This window comes from Eupeodes corollae, chromosome 2, assembly GCF_945859685.1.
Source record: "Eupeodes corollae chromosome 2, idEupCoro1.1, whole genome shotgun sequence".
Classification (NCBI taxonomy): domain Eukaryota; kingdom Metazoa; phylum Arthropoda; class Insecta; order Diptera; family Syrphidae; genus Eupeodes; species Eupeodes corollae.
In genome coordinates, this window is record NC_079148.1 from 110,882,477 (window position 1) to 110,904,132 (window position 21,656).

Consider the following 21,656-nt stretch of genomic DNA (forward strand, 5'->3'; position numbering starts at 1 on the left):
TTCTGATATTTAAAACAGAGCATTTAAAAAATATAAAGTATAAAGTAGAACAAAATATCCACCACATGACCGTCACGACTACGGGTACCACATAGGGTAATTTTTAAAAGCTGTATGACCTTGACGAATAAATTTTTTAATGTTATCTTCCAATGCGTCAATTGAAGTGGGCTGCCTCTATAGACATGAGCTTTAACATAGCCAAACAACAAATAGTCTAAGGGCGTAAAATCGGACGATCTAGCCTGCCAATTGACCGTTCCCGAACGTGAAATTAAATTTTCACCGAACTCGTCTCTCAATAAGTCTAAGTCCATTATTGCGCGTGCTGTGTTGCATGTGACATATGTTGAAACTACACGTCATGCAAGTCAAGGTTTTGTATTTTGGGCAAAAAAAAAGTTGGATATCACACATATCTCACGGAAGCGCTCACCAATCACAGTTACGTTGCGATGTGCATCATCTTTGAAGAAGTACGGTATCAAACTGTGACTTTTTATGGATGCATTGGTAGCTCTTGCAATACTTCTGGCTGATATTCACTCCAAAATCGACAATTGTGCTTATTTACGTACGCATTGGGACAAAAATGAGCTTCGTCGCTGAACACAATTTTTCGGTAAAAAAGTGGATCTTCGGCCAACTTTCCAAGAGCCCATTCATTAAAAATTTTACGTTGCAGTAGGTCGTTTGACTTCAATTGTTGCACCAGCTGTATTTTGAAAGGCATCACACCTAAATCCTTCCTCAAAATTTTCCACGTTGTAGAGTAACAGAGGCCCAATTGCTGAAAACGCCGATGAATCGATAATTGATGGTCATCATTAACACTGGCCGATACAGCTGCGATATTTTCTTCAGTTCGCACTCTACGTAAGCGTTTTGGTGCTTTAATGTCCAACAATTTAAATGTGGCGCGAAATTCAGTCATAATAGCCCGAATAGTCACATCAGTGGGTCGATTAAACTAACCATAAAATTAAAGAAGCGCGCGATGAACTTTCTTAATAAAATTTTTATAATAAAATTCAATAATTTGCAAGTGTTTTTCGTTTTTAAGACGATTCATGGTTAAATTATAGACCAAACTGAAGATGTTTGACAGTGAAACAATACACGAAACGTGCGTCAGCTGTTTAAACCTGCGTTGCCAAAAAGATACTTGCTAAAAAATCACCCTTTACATGTCCTCGATGCCTTAGCAAATTCCATATTTTAAGCAATTGAACTGTATTGGCATGTCAATTTCTTCTTGGCTTTTTCGAGAAATACTACTGATATTAAATGTCCCTTTCAAAATTGCTATTTTTTTGCTTTGCATTTGTGGCACATTAAGTGCCGTCTTATTGGAATTAAAAGTCCGTCCACATCAATGTCTTCCAATTACGATAACAGGAATTGGTAATTATTGCTCTGTTGTGCAATCTATTCACAGCAACAGTTACGCCATATCCTTTTTTGTCGAAAAAGTTTGGTCTAATCACAAAACGTTCTTTGCAATTGAATTTCAAGAATTTAAATGCGCTGTTGATGCGTGTATCTTTAAATTTATAGTAATGGGTAGTTTTTTTTTTGTCAAATGCCAAAATACATCAACTTCAATTATGACAGCTGTCAAAATAGCCACACATGAAACCAATACCCTTTAGTCCTTATAATCTGGTTGAAAGAATATACCTACCAAGTTTTTGTCTAGCTTCTTCTATCTTTACATGGCCTTTACAAAATGTTTTCTTAGCTTACTAAATTAAAAAAAAAAACAATCAATGATCAAGTTCAGACGACATAAGGGACTTGAAGGAAGTTTAGGCAAGTTTCTAGTTTTTGATTGGCCTACTGCCAACTGCCAACAAAATTGTTTTCCAATTAAGGCAACTTAAGTTAAGTTGACAGGAAAATTAGTCCAAGCAAATCTCCCAATTCAAATCCACTTATGTCAAAATGATATAGTTTTTCATCCAAGTAAACAGCTGAACTTAATTATTTTCTGCACAATTCCAAATAATGTTTTTTGTAAAATCTTTTTTTTTTGTTTAATTGTAAAAGTAAGTAATATTTTATTTAAATAAAAATACAGTTCGATATGAATTTGTTGCTTGTCTGAGGAGCGTTTTGTAGACAATTATGTTTTTGGTAGTTTTTCCACGATCAACTAGAGATAAAGGATAGTGAAGTAAGGTTCTGAGTTTGAAGCTTATAATACTTCAAAACTAACTAGTTAACTTTGCTAAAATTTTGCGTTCAAGAATTCAGTTGACTGCGAATGAAGTCACTTATGACTTGCAATTTTTTTGTTTTTGAGTTCAATGATTTGAAAAAAAAGTCAAACCCTATTTTTTTTAAATAAAAAAGACTTTTCAGTTGTTAAATTAATAATGAAACAAATGTGCGATTAAATTGACTAAAAGCAAATAGAAATTGGATTAATTAAGTTATTTACGTTACACATTTGAAACAGACAATACAACAACCCGAAAAAGTATATCATCTTAGATTCTAACAAAAATTTGCATTTTACCAAAGAACTTCTTAGTACAAGCAAAGCTCGATCAAAAATGTTTGACAATGTTTCCCAAATTTAACCACTGTGTTAGGAAATTAAATAATAATAATAATCTGTTTTGTCATTAAAAATATAACTATTTATACCATGTTTTAAAATACTTAAATTATACAACTTTAATTAACATTATTATATTTTAATCTCCTGATTATAATTTTCTCAAGACATAGCAAAAAAGAAAACAAATCCAAATCACCTCTGCAGTCATTCATAAAAAAAAACGTCAAAATGAGATAATTGGCATTTTTAACGTCCACAATGTACACCTTTGTGTTGTGTTGGTTTCCCGTCTACCTAAATAATTAACTTAAACTCATTGCACCAACATAATGACTTCATTGATACAAATCAAAAATCTCCCATTCATATTCACAAATCACAATATACTCTTGAGCCCACACATCATCTCTGAAATGTCCTCGAAAACTGCACCAGCCATAAGCCAACAGCCTCAGCCGTCTTCTGGCCAAAGGACAAGTTTATTTTACAATAACACTCTAAAAGCTCCCACGCTCTAGACATTATTATGATTGTCATCAATGAGCTTACTTTCAGTATTAAAAATTAATTTATGGTAGGTTGAAGCTTGTTGTAGTGAAAGGCTTATGCATTATTTAAATTATTAATAATGCATTAAGCTATAAGAAATATTTACAGAAAGAAAATATTTTATGAATTTTCAAAATTCACCTTCCATTGAATTTTAAACTTCATAGTGGGCGTTCATATGTATGTCTCCTGGTGCGCAATGGCTTTCCATACACACAAGTTTCCAGCGTGTAAATATATCTTTATCAAGGAAAAATGTCTGTTTTATGTCAGACGAAAAGCCAGACGCATTTTCTTTCGCAAAAAGTTTAAAAAGTCGTGATGTTTGTTTTCTTAAAACGATAAAAGCTTATTGTGATTCAAATGAAGAATTATGTAAACTGGTTGTTGTTCAGTCTGCCCAACGCGCCTTGGCAGCCACGCCACGCGCACTGGCAAGACCGTAGGCAGGTTTTATGTTTCAGATGACGTACATTATGTTATCACACTATAGCATGCGGCTTAAATGTGATGTAAGTGACATGCGATGCGCGAATAAATTAGTGAACGGTGTGGCAGCGTCTAGTGCATCTCCAACGAGCTATTCAGTGTTCGTTTTGTTTTTCGTTACACTTGGAGGAATGCAAGCATAGAATTTGTCTTAAACTCTAGCAGCACACTGACTAATTTTTATTTTACTAGGACATCTTCCGAAAACCCGGAAATTCACATCTACCGTTCTTATACAAGTTTTCCCCCCCAAACATACGTGGTCATTTAAATGAAGCCAAATCAATATATCTACAACGTCAAAACATGCCTACCAAAGACCTATTAAACAAGTTCATTACAAGTGATCTCAGATTTTATCGCAGCGTCATGATGGCGAATATGGCGGATAGAGGATGGTTGTTTGTTGCGTTCCGGTGGTGATGTTTATAGCGCTGGTGTAGAAATATGTGTCATCATGGAACCGGTATATACATTTATCCTAAGCAATATATATGCACATCAGTTTATTAGATTTTATCTACGTTATTCTGAAATATGCACACAAGTTACTTTTTCGTGCTGTGACATTTTTGTGAAAAATTAAGACAAATTGATCTGATATGCAGGTTTGGAACACACATAACACCAACTTTGAACATCCGCACATAAATGATTATAGTCATTCCAAAAACAGCTTTATGTAGTTTTTTTACAGACTTTAGAGTGGGCTAATAACAAAATAAAATTGAAATTAAAAATTTATTGACCATATTTTATTTGCATATGTTTTCTTTTATAAAAATATTTATAATTCCGAGTTTTCTTTTGTGATTTTGTTTTGTTTAAATTGATGATGAAATCATAAAGAAAAAGTCGATGAGATGAATTCTTAAAAACAAAATATTCCTTTTTGAAACAAAGTAACATTGTGCAAAGGTTAAACAAAGAAGTAAAAAATAATACTTTTCTGAAAAAAATATAGGGCTAACATTCGTAGACATTTTTGCAATTGAAAGATAGCGCGAAAAAGACGATTTTCAGAAATCAAAAGTTCAAAATAAATCAACTATTGTTCAAAACTTTATTGATTCATTGATTGATGATAATAAGTTATTTTGGATGAAAAATAATGCTCTCTTTGAATCGGTAGATTAAAGTTCAATCTAATGAATTTGAAAATATGGAACTCGTTTAGCAAGCTTATTGTCACTTTTCAGTTTATATCTATCTGTGTTGGGTTTGCTCTGTGTCCAAAACTGTCAGATCTTTTTTAAAGCATTTCAATCTTAAATTTTTTAAACTTTTTTTGAGCCGTGTTTTGTGTATTTCACTTAATTATATTGTGGAACGAAACACATTGCTGAAATTAATTCTAAGGAAATAGTTAGTGGAAAATGTGTGAAGTCTTGAGCATTAAATATTAGTCAAGGACATAAGAAATTCAATAAAACAGTTGGAAAAGTATTACTAAATAATAGCGTAATTCAAAGCAACTTAAAATAAATTACGGCCTTTAGATAAGAAATGTCACGAAATTACAGTCTGAGTTAGAAAACCACCATACAAAATAATTGTTGGAAATGCCACTTAACTAAAATAAAAGACCTCGCTTTATTAAAAATTGTATATTGAAATCGTCAGTCAATTACTCAAGAATATAACTTGGGATACCAAAAAGTTTTGAGAGAGAAAACGATGCTTTAATTCAGTTTCGGACTGGAAAGTTTTTCTAATCTAAAATAGCAGATCTAAGAAAATTACAGTGTCCAAGATAAAAGTATAGGTCGATTACAGTCTTATTCAGATGACATAATGACCTGAGATAACAAAAGTTTTTTAATAAGAAATAATGAGCGTGATGGAATAATAATAAAATATGCCAAGCATTGTCTTATTTGGGTCCCAAAGCAAAAATCCCCAAAACAAAGTCCCCAAAGCAAAATCTCCAAAACATAATCCCCAAATCTAAAATCTCCGAAACCAAAATCCCCGAAAACAAAAATCTCCTAATCCGTAGTTCCCAAAATTGAAATCCTTAAGCATAGATTCACCATATTTCAAGTATGTCTAGAAATATGCTCGATCTGTGCTTAAGGATTTCGATTTTGGGAATAATTCATAACAAAGTTCAGTTGTGTTTTTCGTTTTATTCTCTTTTTAATATTATAAACTTATACTGAATAAAAACATAAGTAATTAATACTTCCTATTATTTTCAAAAATAAGGAAAACGTTTTGAAAATAATTCAGCTTAGTGATAGGATATACATTTTAAAAATTCAAGTTTTTCAATTTTCCACCGCCTTCTAATAATAGATTTTAACGATCGATTTGATTTTTTCAATTGACGTTTTTTATTTAATTTCAAGTTTTTCAATTTTCCACCGAATTGTACTGACAGATTTGAACTTCTTGTATGTTTTCACGCTCGATTATTCCAATTGTTCCAATTGTCCGTTTTTCACCGCTGCATATTTTGTTAATTATAGTAACAAAATCTATCATTTCCATATAAGATATTTTATTAGGCTCTTTTGGTCTTTTTTTAAAAACCTTTGGTAAATCTCTTATTAGTTTATATAATCCTAAGTTTTTTATCCCTTCAATGCACTTGAGGCGGCAATGACAAAAAAATGATTTTTTAGACAATCGGCAACTGACTAAAACTCGGGTTCCTATTTTCATTTTGATTATAAAAAAATTGGTTTTGAACTTGAAGTAAAGTTTTGAAAAGTCGTTATCTTTCGAACTTTTGCTTGGCTTCGAAAAGTACATTCAAATGATGAAAACCCACATGCATTGACAGAGTTTGAAAAAATTAGATTTGGAGATTTCGTTGGTGGATTATGCCCATGTTGATTTTATTTTTGGAGATTTTGTACTTGGGGATAACGATTTTGTGCGTTTTTAAAATTGTGGGGATTTTGTTTTTTGGAAATTTTGCACTTGGGAATTATGTCGGTATCCCATTTTATTACAGAGTAAGAGAGTCAGAGAGTTAGAGAGTCATTAACATACATATTTAGAGGCAAAAGAACTACATTTACATTTTTAATCCGTTACAGTTTGAGTCGACGTCATTTTTACGGTATGAGACATAAGATTGTAACAATATATATCAAACGTGACGGAATACAGTCTATGATTTAAAAATCCGATAATAGATAACAAATTTGACTTTTTTTTTAATATAACAGGATGAAGCTCTAGCAGACGTCAAAAACTACACTTTCAGATAGTATACCTTTCCGGAATAATTTCTTACCAGCTTAACTCATCTTAAGACATTGATATCAGTTCTTTGAATAAGATTCTCTCATTAAATTGGGTCTAGCATAGTAAACTTTATTTTTCAATTCCTTAAGCCAGATTGGTTTTCACTCCATATGGAATAGAATTTAACAATTGGATGACCGACCGATCCATAATATTCAGTTAACTATAACCAAAGCAATTTTATTATCACAAAAAGAGAACCAACAGGCGTTTATAGTACTTATTTAAAACTCTTATTAAAACTAAAAGAAACAAAAACATCAAATTTGTTTGCTTGTAATAAACTTAATTAATGACTTTATATCTGTCATTAATTTCATCCTACGCCTGATTTCATTGATTTGTTTGTTATTCGCACCTCAGTTGACAAAAACAAGTACCTATGCATATTTACAATGTATACTTTCCCGACTTGGACCTCATTACTTAAGCAATCACTACAGTAGTAAAACTGCTAGTTATTATATTTATAATGGTTCTCATTCAAATTGTAAACAAATTTGAAAATAAGACCTTCCTGAGAAACTGCATGTATTACAAAATGCCCATAAAAGTAGAAATGTCGTATGTCTCCAAAAACATAGCAAAAAATCAAATCACAAAAATCTACAATTTGCAAACCTAATAATTAAAGCCAATGTCAATCTCTCATATGTATGTGATGAAGCCTTTTTACACAAATTGAACAAATTCTAATTCAATCTTATATCAAACTAAACTCAAAAGAATATTATGTAGGATGAGTGATTTCATTTATTTTCAATCGCGTTGTGTGTGGGATGACTGATAGCACCTATTCAGCATCATAGCCAGCAGCACAGCCTCCTCTTATAAACCTAGTCAATATATACGCCAAGATCAATATTTAAGATTGATTTACGATTTAATCGAACGAGCTGCTTAAAGAAAATAATAATTACTCTTCGTCCCTAAAAGGCTATTACCTTTACTGCGAGTAATAAAACCTGACATCTTAAAGATGTTACAACCTATTTGTTTATTTAATTTCTATGCAAATACAATCGAAAACAAGTGTTGGTTTGTTTTGTTTAGTCCGTCGAATTTCATTATTTTTACTAACCAATTATATGTTTTTGAACTGTCATGTGGGTCTGAGTATGGTTTGAGATACTCCTACCACCAGTTATAAAAAATGCATTTACATTTTTTGAAAACAAGATGCAATTAGTACATGGTTTCCCACTCAAAATCAACCAGTAAATAGGTTGTGACAATGTTTTTAAATATTTTCGAAATATGAAACAAAATTTTCCAATCTTTTAATTTCACCATAAAACAATTTGTTAAACATGTTTTTCTTAATTATATACAAATATACATAAATGTGAATGAATTCAGTCCATTTGTATACAAAGTATTTGTATATAATGTATTCGTTTGAAAGATTAGTCCGAGGTGAATAAAATCAGCTCCGGGCGATGACAAAGTCTTAATATGAACCTTGTCTTATGATTCATGATCAAGACCATTGTAGAGTAAAATGTCAAATTTTTGTTCGATATAATTTCTATGGGTCGCCTTTGAAATTAACCGTGAAGTACCTGCTCTTAAGCTAAATGAATTTAAAAGACCTTGGCTTTTGGAAAAAAAAAATATTATTATAAACTGAACTTAAGCCGATTGATTCCATTTAATCAATATTAACAAGTACTTATGTGATGGCTTAAGTACGAGTTAAATGGTAATAGAAATGAATGTGTGTGTAGGTATTTTGTTGTTAGACCAGAGTTAAAATACTTTTAAACAATTATTAAAATCGGTTTGAATCCGTAAAATTAAAATGAAAGATGACTTTTACAATAAAGAAAACTGGAATCCCATGTTTTTTTTTAAGGAAATAGGTTCTTCACTTGAAGCAAATAGATAAAATTATATTTTTGTTGGATTTAAATTGAATATTATTTTGATAAGATTAAAATCACCATTTACTTACTTAAAATTATGAATTACGGGGAGCAAAAAGTGGGTTACCAATGGGATGTACGCTGCATCCTGGGAACTCCCTTGCTTTGGCAAACTATAGTATTAGAGTTAGATGCGAAGTTGGGTGAATATATATTTTCAATATTTTTATTCAGATATGGGAAATACTATTCAAAAGAAAGTAAACTTTACATACACACAAAATATAAATTGAAATATTTTCCATTCCATAAAGAAAGCACGCCATGCGGCTAGGTATATTCTCGAATGACTTTTGCAGAAGTTATATGGATGAAGGAGAGGTGTAAACTATTCTTCATCTCCTTTGTACATGCCCGGCTCTAGCTCAAAAACGCAAGAATTACCTAGCAGAATTCTTCTATAACGATTTCAATTATATAAAAATTTAATCAGCATAAGTACTTATGGCTGACAAACACGCTTCAGCTTCGGCTTCGTCTGCGTTAGGGGCCAGTTTTAGTTATCATTCAAATCGATCCAGTAAAATGTTTGAATCTATATTTGACAATGTTTCCTTTGATTAGAAATGAAAATTTTATACCGATCGATCGGAAATAACTTAAAGATTTTTTTTTGAGAAAAAAAAGTGTAATTGCGCATTTGTTTCTCTCTAAAAATGTATTTTTCTATTTTCCGGACGGAAATTCATTTTCCTGAACAGCTGATACTTTTCAAAACTGAAACAAATCGTTCCACTGGATTGTGTTCCAATTTCCACAATTGCAATGACAGATTTCTGTGACTAAAAGTTTTTCGGTGATTTTCAATCAAGAAATTTTTTTCAATGACAGACATTTTTAATGATAGCTTTAAACGACCTGATAAAAACCAATGCTAGCTATAACTGGCGCCTTACGATGGGCCTGCTTCAAGGCTGCTTTGAATGACATTTCTAAAGTGACACTTGTCATCAGCAGTTGTTATTTTCTCTCAAAAGTTTGTTTTGATTTTTTGTACAAAAATGTTTGTAAAAAAATATGAATTTTGAAATCGAAACAAAGTAAATTTATCACGGAAGTAGCTTACACATCCTATATTGGGTATGTTCAGCTCATGGAGCAAGAAGAAGCGCAGACTCAGAGATGTCTGTGGGTCCGGGAGTATCATTTTCTGTGCTTCAAAAATAAAGGGTTTTCAAGAAAAAATTTATACTTATTCTATGTACAAACATATGTTTCAATAACTTACCTTTTAACTTTTTCTAATAAGCAATAGGAATCCCTCGAAAAGCAAATATATTTTGTTTGTTGACTTTTTTTTCAAAGCTGTTGAGCTGTCAGACAAAGCAAATGTTCGGCAAATTTGAACTAGAGCTTTCGTTTAGAGTCACATTACATTACGGTCTTTTCTTTACGATTGTCAAACGACACGTGAGGTCAAAGCTTCATTGTGATAGCATGCATTGAATTCCTATGGCTGAAATCGTAAACGTCAGACGAAGCCGAAACTGAAGCGTGTTTGTGTTTCAGCCATCAAAGCCTCAAGATTTATGTGTTATCACAATGGGCCATTAAACAGGCTTAAGTGTGTCGTACTCCATCACGGACAGCTACTTTGCTACTTTCCATTGATCATTCAAGAAGCGTTAAGCTTTTAAATATTGTGAAATACAATGAGGTTAATTAGGTACCTTTTTTAAATTAATATAAATTATTAAAAAAAAAGTACGTATACGCCTGAGGGTCATTTGCAAAGTTGAATTTTGCCGTAATTCAACGTGTATATCATAAATAATGCACTGAGTTTCAATTTCACCTTTTTTAAAATGATTATGATCTTTTTCAAAAAAGTACGTATACGCCTGAGTGCCAATTTCAAAATTAAATATTCATCAATTTAACGTGTATATCATCAAAAATACACGATCAACACGAAGCATCTGATAAGATCATTCGTAAATATGTGCATAGTTTGATGTCGAATATTATTGATCACGAAACATTGCGACATTGTCGAATTGTCAAGATATTCCAATAAGAGGTAAAATAACTTGACATTTTGCCATCAATGAACTACCCTTCAGCGTAGGCTCAAATCATGTTGCCAGCCAACGAATCACTCACCCTTAGAAGTTAATAATGTTAAAAAAAAAATATTTAAAGAATTGATTGGTATAAATAAATATAACAAATTGTTTATTTTTATTTTCACAAAAGCAGAGAATTCAAACAAATTCAAATGAATCCTTAAGTTCAATTGATTTCAGTCGAACTTTTAAAAAAAAATGTTTGTCATCATTATAAAGCAAAATTTGGGTTACCATTCTACGTTAAAATTTACTGACTGTAATTGAAGTAAATACAGGTTGCAATCTTTAAATATCATTCAATAGAAATTTTATTCCGCATTACGCTTGACCAGACGAACTCTTGAAACAAAATTGATATTAATTGCATAGTTTTATTTCCAATTTTAGAAAAAAAAACACAATATTTGTAGATCGATTTCCTAAATCACTAATATTATATTTTTTCGGGATTTAAAAAAAAAATCAAAAGTTGATCAACTGGGAAGTTGAAAATCCAAAGTTTCTAACATTAACTTTGAGTGATTTAAAAAAATCTTCAAGTTGAGCGTAAAAATACACTTTCAATAAATTATTTGGACTTTAAGCTGAGACTCACTTTACTTTCCTTCGTGAATATATAAGATTTAATATTAACTTCTCCCTATTGCAGGAGTGTGATAGTCCCTTCCCAATTCCACTTTTTCAAGAAAAATCAAAATATCAAAATGAACTAATGACTTTCTCCTCTTTAACATGTTCTGTATCAAAGATCTCTCAATAATAATATTGTTTGTTTTATATTCTCGTTTAAAATCCATATTATCCTATATACAATTAAATTCAGAAAATACAATAATTCGTCTTCAGGTTAACCCACACTCAATTTCATATTTTAACAGTACATGTTCTAAATGTCAATAAACAATTTCTTTATACCATTGATTCCTGCTGATAAGTTTGAATACGAAAATTATTACTTCGGATATTGATTACAAATAAAACAACCGATCATGAATGCAAACACCCACCTGCACGATCCTATCCATTCTCACTTCAAGTTTACTCTCTGGAAATTTCAGGAATTTCCTTTATACAATTTCAAAGCACAATCAAGGAAAAGTAGGAATTAAGTAGCCCCCTCAAATTTTAAATTATAAACAAACATAGAAAATTGCATCAATTGCATGGGTTGCATTTTTGAAATGAAATTAAAACAAAACAAAAATAAGGTTTCATATTTAAACAAAAAAAAAACATATCACTTCACAATCTAAATTTTGTTTACCATATAAAAGAGCCAAGCCAATAATAAGAATGTACATTAACTTACTGTTAGATGTTACTACCTCTACCGGCAACCATAATTGTGGGGAATCGAACCATTTCCGCTGGTATTTTGTTGGAGCTGAAGCATGTCGGACTCGGAATGGTTGTATTTTTGTATCTTAATGGAGCACTGCTGGAGCTGAATGTTGTATGATGTACGTTTGAACGGTTAACAGAAACGTATATAAATTCAGTATCTTATCGGCATTCAATGTGAGCGGGTTGCGTATTATATTTTATTTAATTTTTATATCATACAAACGGGCTTCTTCTTCTGCTTCTTTATAAATAAATACAACTTATCGAGTTTAGCCTTCTTGGCTTTGACGCGTGCTTCATTTCATTTTAACAAAAAAAAAAAGAACCACAGTGATAAGTGTATTAAGGGCTTCCTTAATAAATTAATTTAACTCGTTTGTTTTTAATTTTTGAGTTAAGATACAAATCTCCCACCTTTACCAAAGTAAAGGGATAATGAATAAAAATGCATTGAAATGAATTTCTGTTAAGCTGTGTGTTGGATTGTGGCTGCTTATGTACTTAATGTATATGCATATAAAATTATTAATGCAACAGAAAAATGTATGTCACGTTTTTGGACCCATACACTATGGGTTTTGGGCCACCGAGACTGCCGGCAGCGGTGTGGCGTGTCGTGGGTGGAATAAACCTAGAGCACTTTCTTTTTGCCTTTTTTGTTTATACAGATAAAAAAAAAGTTTGCTTTTGCCGCACATGGAAGCGCGAGTTATTTAGAATTCAAATGAAGCTAATTGTTATTACTTGATGATTTTTATTTTTTTTTCTTTTTTATTATAATTTATGTGCTGTTTTGTTTATATCAACCAACATATATAAAAAGTTTTATCTGTTTATCTTATCTATTTCAATTTAGTTATTATTGTGAGCCTGATGAAAAGAGGATCAATGCAAGTGTGTTTTACTCATAATAATGAAACATCTGGTTTGATTTTTGTACTGCCTTTGTTGTAGGTAGACCTACCTACCTACCTGCAAAAATAAATTGAAAAGGCTTTGAAGCTGATTGAAATGAATGGTTTCATTTTTGTATTTTAATTCATTTTGAACATTAAATCATCACATTCAGTGATTTTTATTGTTAAACAAATTTTATGAAACACATATTTGTTTCTAATAAAAAATGAACCAATAGGTACTCTTTTTAATGACCCTAGAAATGCATTAAGAAATTAATTATTGTCAAAAACTACATAGTACATACAGACAGGTTTCACATTTTCGTTTGGAAGCTTTTGTTTTAAGAGGTTCTATTTTTATGAGATATCAATGGATGTTAAGGGAATGGTATGTCATCAATTTCTTCAAGGCATACCTTCCACAGCAACGGTTATAGCACCATATCCTTTTCATGACATTTTCTATTACCATTTCGCACATTTGATCGATTGTGGAGCCTTGCCATAGACTTATCTTTCACGTGGTTTCAAAACATTACTAAAGGTGTTAAATTAAAAGTTCTGGTTGGTAATTACCTCTTTATGAAATAACACGGCCAGGAAAACTTTTGTAGTGAATTTCAGCAATTTGAATACGTTGTTGAATTATGTATTGATTATGGCGGTCTATTCAAAATAAAACCTATCTTTGGAAAACCCTATTGTTTTACATTGAATGCTTGAATTTATGTGTTTCCATTACAATACCAGTGTTTTTTTTGGCATTCTATAAATAGTACAGTTGAAAATTCTCAAGAAAACGCATCGGCAGTAGCCAGATTTTTGTATTTCAAAATTGGTACAACTGAAAAAAAACTGTCAGAATAATAATATTAAAAAAACACATACAAATTCAAGAAAGTTTTGTGAAAATCAAAAGTTAAATTAATTACAGCAAAAAATCCAACTAAAACTAATAAAATGAACAATTTTCAAGAAGAAATGTTAAGCAAACATCTGGAAATTGAGATTCTATAAAAAAAATTCATTTAACAATTGCTATATCTTTATATACCTGAATCGAGTTAAATGAGCTTGATTCAACTCGATTCCAGTCGGAGATCGGAGTCATACGAAACATCGAAACACCATTTGCATTTTAGAAATGGCGGTGGAAACACCAAAAAGATTTATTTAATCTAAACTGAGACAAATCTTTGGTGGAAACATAGCAAAACTCAATTATCTTTCTATTATTTTCTCTTGCAAAATAAGCCCAGTTAGTCTATTTTCATTAACAAAACTAAATAATATCAACAGTAACAGATTGATTTTTTCCCCAATGGAAAACACATGACTCCACACAACTACACAACGAACACAGCCATCGAGATAGATACAAATGCAATATCAATCGTACCAACATTTGAGAACGAAACCACATAAGATCCATTCGAGACTCGTATAAATGTCAAAAACCCATCCGTAGTAAGATTCTACTTTAATTTTTATCGATAGTATTCATACTATGGATATTTTTATGTTATTCGTGTAAAATCCTACTATACTATTGATAGATTTTCCAACAAAACATGGGTAATATTTTTAACAATCATTTAAAGTTTTAGCATTTAAGCTTGCTTCACTCTTCCTAAATGATACACTTTATCATTTCACCAAATATTGTTTACCTCTTAAAATGTCGACTTCTTTTATTTATAGTTTATCAAAAATGCTCAGCTTTCTTTTAAATATGAAATATACGTTCTTCCAAGCCTGCAGATACTGATTTTTAAAAACTCTTTATACCTAATTTCAAAAATTTGATAAAATTTAGTACACATATTTTCCAATTCATTTCTTGTTTTAAAAAATTAAACTGTTTAGTACTTAAAATATGAACAACATTATTTAACTTTAACCAATTATTGATGGATGGCAGTGTTTTGGTCTTATACATTCCTGATTTTAAAAAAGAGTTATTGAATTTTAAATTGAAAAAATAGTTTTCTCACAGAAATAATGTATTAATCTCCTTCGAATATCTTTCATATTTTTGGTAAAAATTGATAAATTTAAATATTCCTATTGGCTTCAAACACTCTAGTTCTTCATCTTCAAAGATTAATGCACCCACTTTAACTGGCTATTACATTGAGAGCATTAAACCCACTATATTAATAAGTAAAAATAATAAGAAGAAAAATTGTTTCTCAAAGTCGTTGAACCCTTTCGAATGTAAAAAGCGATGACACATTTAAATTTGATGCATTAATAAAAGCGGTATGATAATTCAGACAAAGCTGTTCATTAATCACCTCTGACCTTACACTTTTATTTTTGTTTATTTTATGGCATGACAATTTTTAATTGACTTCAATAATTCAATGGCAATAATTATGAAATAAATGTTCACATAATGGTTTTATACTTTATCATTATTTTAAGTAGCAGATTGTTAAATTTATGTTTTATGTGATTTAATTTTCATTTCTAAATCTTGATCTTCGAGGTGGAAAGTGAGGTTGTTTCTTTAAGATTTTGTATTTAAAAGTTTGATGCAGTTCAGATGTTGCTTTATCTCAACACAATTTTGATAAAAGCATTTGTAACATTACCAACTTGTTTGTCAGACCAAACATCTGTTGTATGAGAGCTTCATGTTTGATGACGAAATGGTGAACAAGAAAATCCGGAAACATGCCATAGTGCAGACATATTAATCTCAGCGCATTCGAAGGCGGTATCTTCTTAGAAAATCATCAACATTTATCTTAATATTTTATCACCTCATACATTGAACTTACTCGTAGAATAATAATCTCGCTTAGAAATCTGATTCAAAGTGTTAAAATGAAATAAAAGAAAAACACTTAATTAGATTTTCTTCTGCAGTTGAATTATTTGTCTAAATTAACCAAGTGGGAAGTCACTGTTATTCGTTGTGGACATAAAAGAAATTCGTAGGAAGTATCTTAGTTTCTAAGAAATCTATCTTCTTTTATGGTTTGTTTTCTTTCTTTTTTTTTCTTTTATTAACACCCATTCATTCGATTATCGAAATTAAAATCTTCTTAGTTAAATTTAATTGCCTGATGATAATTTACGTTGCTTTTCAAATGGTTTAAGTGATAATCTATAAAATTTATCACACTTTTCAGAAACTGTTTGATCTTTTTCATGTTTGTTTTTTATGTTTATTCCAAAAATTTCTTTAAATGCAATATTGAATTTTTGTTTTGTTAATTTTATTTCGCTTGTTGAAAAATATAAATATTAAAGAATATGGTTGCAAATTTGTTCCTGATACAATATTTAAGATTAGTTTATGTTTTGATATTTTTGTTGTTAGTACTGCTGTTGTTTGTTTTACTTAATAGCTTGACTTAGCGAGTTAGCGTAAGTAAAACCATTTCTGATTTACGTGAATTGTAAATGTTATAAGTTTTTGATTAAATAAATAAATGTATGTTTACTTATTAGAATTCCATCGTTATAACTTATCAAATTATTATTTGTTTTAACAAAAAGATGGTTTATAACTTTGCTGCAATCGGGTATTATTTACTAAATGGAATTTAATTTGTACAAATGATTTCTTGCATATGCGTTTATTGAACACTATCTTGTCGGTCTAAATTTGCACTACATTTTTGATAATATAACCGTTTTTATTTTGTCATTATTGTTTTAAAATAGTTCGCAAAAAGAAGTTCAAAAATGTCAAATCACAAGAACGAGGTGAACAATTCAAAGGTCCCTTTCTTGAAATGATTACCAAAAGCAAAAAAAAGATCTGTTTGCAAGAGCTCTATGACATGTTGCGTCATCATCTTGTTGGAATCATATATCATTTGCCTGTCACGGTAACTTTAGCGTTTGGCACTGGTTCCAGATAAAAAGTCGAATCGGCTGATGACACCTTCACCGTGTAAAGCGCACCTAACATTGTTTTTTTTCAATGTTGATGGCAAAAGAGTCTAAACAGTCTCACGAGGAGTATAATTTGTTTTAAATGAAAATAGAACAATTTGACTATGAAAGTAAAAAAAAATGTTTGTATGGTAAACGTCAGAGTACTCTTAAAAAGAGTCAAAAACACTTTATTACTATGCCAACTAGTGTCACAGTCATTTCAATTTTACGATTTGTGGAAATATTTTATGTTAAGTCATACCTTTAACAATAAAGTTTGTTCGTCAATCTTCAGTAATTGTACTCCATTCAGTGACGTAATCCACAAATCTATACAAAATGATAACACATCAAACAAACGGCTTAATAAAAACAATCCCCAAAAAACACCTTCAATAAAAGTGCAATATAATACAATTAGTTACAATTGTTTCCATCATACATTTGTGTGGTCTATAACTACTTCCTTTCCTCAATATGTCAATATCGCATCATACAGTTAAATGGAAACTATTATTATTGACAATATCATCATCATCATGAAGACATATAAAGACATTTCCTTAACGATATAATTGATGATATAGCTCTAAGCTATGGGCGAATGCATCTCACATGCGAATGGATGTGGATAAGACAAACTTAATGACCATCACTAGCAAATTTTCAATCGGTAAATAAATTGCCAACGCATTTTATTTAGCTATACTAGGTCCATAGGAGTAACAAACAATAAAACAAGATGTCTTCCAAATGAACTCATACTTCATTGTAAACGTTGGATTGCGCCATTGACATTGACTCAATGGTGGAATGAGCGATGGCTTAATTGGTCTTACTTAACGAGGCTTAAAGCATCTGAATCGTGCCTTGGGTGAAAAGTTATATATGTATTTAATATTCATCTGCGTCGTATGTTTTTGCTTTTTTAAGACACATTTAAGACACTCTTCCAACATTAAAAAGTTTTATTTAATACCGGGGTTACATCAATCAGTTATTGATATAATGTTTTGCTTATAAAATGTTGCTGTTTTACCTGTCAAACTTTTTCGAAGCCAGTGCAAGGTGACAAGCAGTATTTTATGACCACACTTTGAAGTCCGAGTTAATCATGTTTTTTCCATTGTGGATTGGAGCTATTGATCAATATCATCAAGCAGTATTTTATGACCACACTTTGAAGTCCGAGTTAATCATGTTTTTTCCATTGTGGATTGGAGCTATTGATCAATATCATCAATATGATACATTTTGACAGTTTATTTAACCAAACAAGAACAAAATCAAACTTTTTAAAAGTATATTTAGTTTAAATTAGTTAAGTCAAAGTTGTAATACATTTTTCAATGGTTTCCTTTGCTTTTCAATTTGTTTATAGACTGAAATTTAAACCATAAAGCCAAACAATGACATTATTATTATTACTATTAGAAGCCAGACAGTTTAATATCCATTTGTTTTTGGTACTTATACATGTATGTACACACAAAACTTTAACTCTTTTATGTTTTGTATCTTCATGATCAACCCACAGAAAAAGTATCGATTTGACGTCATTTTAAGTTCAAAGAAGTCAAGAATACAAATAAATAAACAAAATCACAAATTGAAATAAAATCCCACACAAAGGTTGACCGCAAGGGAAATATCGAATGCGGATATCACCATTCGCCATCGTCAGTATTATTTTCTTCTTTTGAAATCTTAAGATCCAATAAAGCATTATGAACTCTCATATAAATGTTTTTATATACAACAACCGATCGATTTCTATTTTTTATATACATAAATTCACATTTAAAAAAAAATACGTATGAAATTGTTCACCTATCCATATTGTCACAATATTATATTGATGATTTTAACTGACACAACGACGGCCATTTTCTATTTGTTTTTTTTTTTGGTCGAGTTAAATAGACTTGGAGCTGTCATTGTTTTTATATTTATGCTTCACGATCATTGCGGTTAGGGTGTAAGAGGTTTGAGATACTGTTATTTTCTTCAATTGATTTTTTTTCACCATCGTAGCAAAGTGCGACATGTCACTTAGAGCGCGCGCTTATCCAGCGCTTACACCACATAAGTACACATTTGTTGACAGTCATTAACGTTAGACTTATCGTACATAAACAATATATCCTAACGATTTCTATGCGATAGTTTTGTGGTTTACTTTTAAAAATAGAAAAATTATTAGACTGTCATGTTTTTTTTTTATTTGTCAAGATATATTTAAATACCTATGATCTAATGGAATTGAATAAAATCCAAGATAAATGTCTGAATTATTTTCAAAAAAAAAGTGACAAGTGAATTCGTTGAAACTCCTCAGCTCAATATCAACTGTCAAAAATCGAGTGAAACGTGGGTGTTATTCAATCATGCTTCAACAATGTATTCATTGTGAATATTTTCTTAAAATGTTATTTGAAAACACAAACAAAAATTCGCATAAATTTAAAATTTGTGTTAAGCTATGACATAATTAGTTTTGATTATTTTATAATAATTACCATGAAAATACAAATATTGTATACCATGCCAAAAAGAACTTACCTTATCCCCGTTTACACGAATGAACTGAGCTTTTTAAAAATGTAATGGTTGTAGAAAGGACAATTATTCTTAAATTACCATCTTTAAGGCATTTTAAGAGAATTTAGCTGTTGTCTGTCTCACTCTTATAAACTATCAACGGAATTTCTTGCTGTTTATTTCCTCGTGTGAATCCGAAGACAATTTCGATAAAAAGTCTCCAGCAAATAATTCCCCCAAATAAAATGTTGTTTTCTCTTGTCATTGATTTTTTGTTTCTAGTAGATCTTGTGTTGTTGAAAGAAAAAATATTGCCTTATTAATTTGACAGATTACTAACTACTTACCCCAATTTACGAAAGATATCTTTTATTTGGGACTGTTCCTCTGTCTATTGTGATTTATTGTGACAGAAAAATTAACTCTATCCTAGGGCTATTTTAGGATGCCTTCCTAAACTGCCATTCATGTTTTTTAAAGGTCGTGTAGTAAACCCATCGGTAACCAAAATAAACTGAAAATCATCGTGCAAAGAATATAAACTTGATGTTACAAACCTCAATTCTCAAAGGCAAACAATCAAACATAATGCACACTCGTGACTTATTACACCCGCTTAAGGTCTTTTTATAAATATAACTAAATTCATTTCAATGCATTTTGTCCCCCTTTTGGATGAAAAAAAGTGTTTATTTTATCACCGCCGTGTAATATTTTTAGTTTAAAATCAAATTTAAATTTTCTAGAAAAATATACAATAGAAAAGTAAAAGTTTTATTTAATACGTACTCATCTCGTACACAAAAGTAAAGAAAGTGTTCAACTTAAAAAAAATCACATAGATATTTATGGATATGACAGCTGAAGTTCTGTCAAACGAAATGAATTCACGTCTACGTTTAACAACAAAAACAGTCGGTGCCGAACGCATCAGAAAAGCTAAAGACAACAATGAAGATATTGCCGTCTTAAGTATGTTCCTACCAAATGCCGGGGCTGTTGAACAAAATCGAGATTTTTATTGCAGTCTTGGTGATTATTGTCGACTGGGTGATCCGAAAAACACAAAAGCAGGTAAACACAATATTTCAGAGATTGAGATGAAAATAATAATAATATTGAAAGTCAAAGTGGTAATGAGAATGTGGGAATGCGAACAGAGCCCAAAGGTTATTAACTTGATAATCCATTGAGTAAATATTTAAGTTTACCAAGAGCAAGTAATAATACTGTAGGCAGGTACTTAACGCTTGTTGACAGCTTTTCAGGAAGCTGATGATGAAGTTTTTGTATTGGTTTGTGGTAAAATTGTGTTCTTTATGTTAACTAAATTATCTGGGGCCTTTTTTATTAATTTCGTTCAGTATTTGCAAGTTATCTAATAAAAATGTTTGTATTAAATATAATACTTTACGTATGTTTTTTAAATACGAGATTTCTTTCAAGTGTTCGACATTTGTATAATAATTACTACATCTTGTTTTAGTTATTTGTAGATTAATTAAGCAAAAACCTAACAGTTATTAAGAAGATTGAAAACTGTGTAAATATTTACTATGTTATACAAAGAACTTTTCTTGAAGCCTTATGACATCAAACCATTGGTTTTTGAGCAAAAAGTTAGTTGAAACAAACCTTTGAAAAATGATGAGGTGATGTTTATGCAATAGATATGTGTTTGGATTTTTAGCAAAATTAAGATTGTTTTAAAACGTGTCTAAAAAAATTTGACACATATGATCGGACTCTTTTGAGTTATTTGGAAATATAGGTTGAAAATCTAATTGATTCATATCGCAGCTAGATTTCCACAATTATAAATCCACTGAGTCAAATTGGCACAGAGTGGCTTGAGCAAAAGTGTCTTGTTCGTTAATGACCAACTTTAGCCTCGTATTCACATATTGTCAATAACCGAACAGACTTTTATATCATACTGAATACATAGATTAGAGATTTCTTTACTATTTATATGTTACCAATCTTCAATCCAGATAGTAAACGTTCTTTTTCTCCAAACGAGGTGAGGGGGATATTTAATCTCCCTTCTAATAGACGTTCAACTTATTTGAGCTTAACCTACATCCTGTTGTATTTTGAAGTTCTTTTTTTACTGCACGCA

The 21,656-nt window shown here is 30.7% G+C and overlaps 1 protein-coding gene across 10 annotated transcripts in view; it reads left to right on the top strand.

Moving 5' to 3' along the window:
- The window catches only part of LOC129944201 (four and a half LIM domains protein 2), a 230,180-nt gene that overhangs the window by 198,295 nt on the left and 10,229 nt on the right, over positions 1 to 21,656 (top strand). Inside the window, exons 1-2 of one of the 10 annotated variants that reach the window (XM_056053471.1) lie at positions 12,379 to 12,624; positions 20,281 to 20,608. The exons of 8 other annotated variants lie outside the window; for them this stretch is intronic. In XM_056053471.1, the coding sequence (XP_055909446.1) occupies positions 20,383 to 20,608 (226 nt within the window). In that variant the 5' untranslated portion in view covers positions 12,379 to 12,624; positions 20,281 to 20,382. Of the gene's footprint in view, positions 1 to 12,378; positions 12,625 to 20,280; positions 20,609 to 21,656 lie in introns of those variants that run through there. One more of the 10 variants, XM_056053472.1, reaches the window with a different exon arrangement.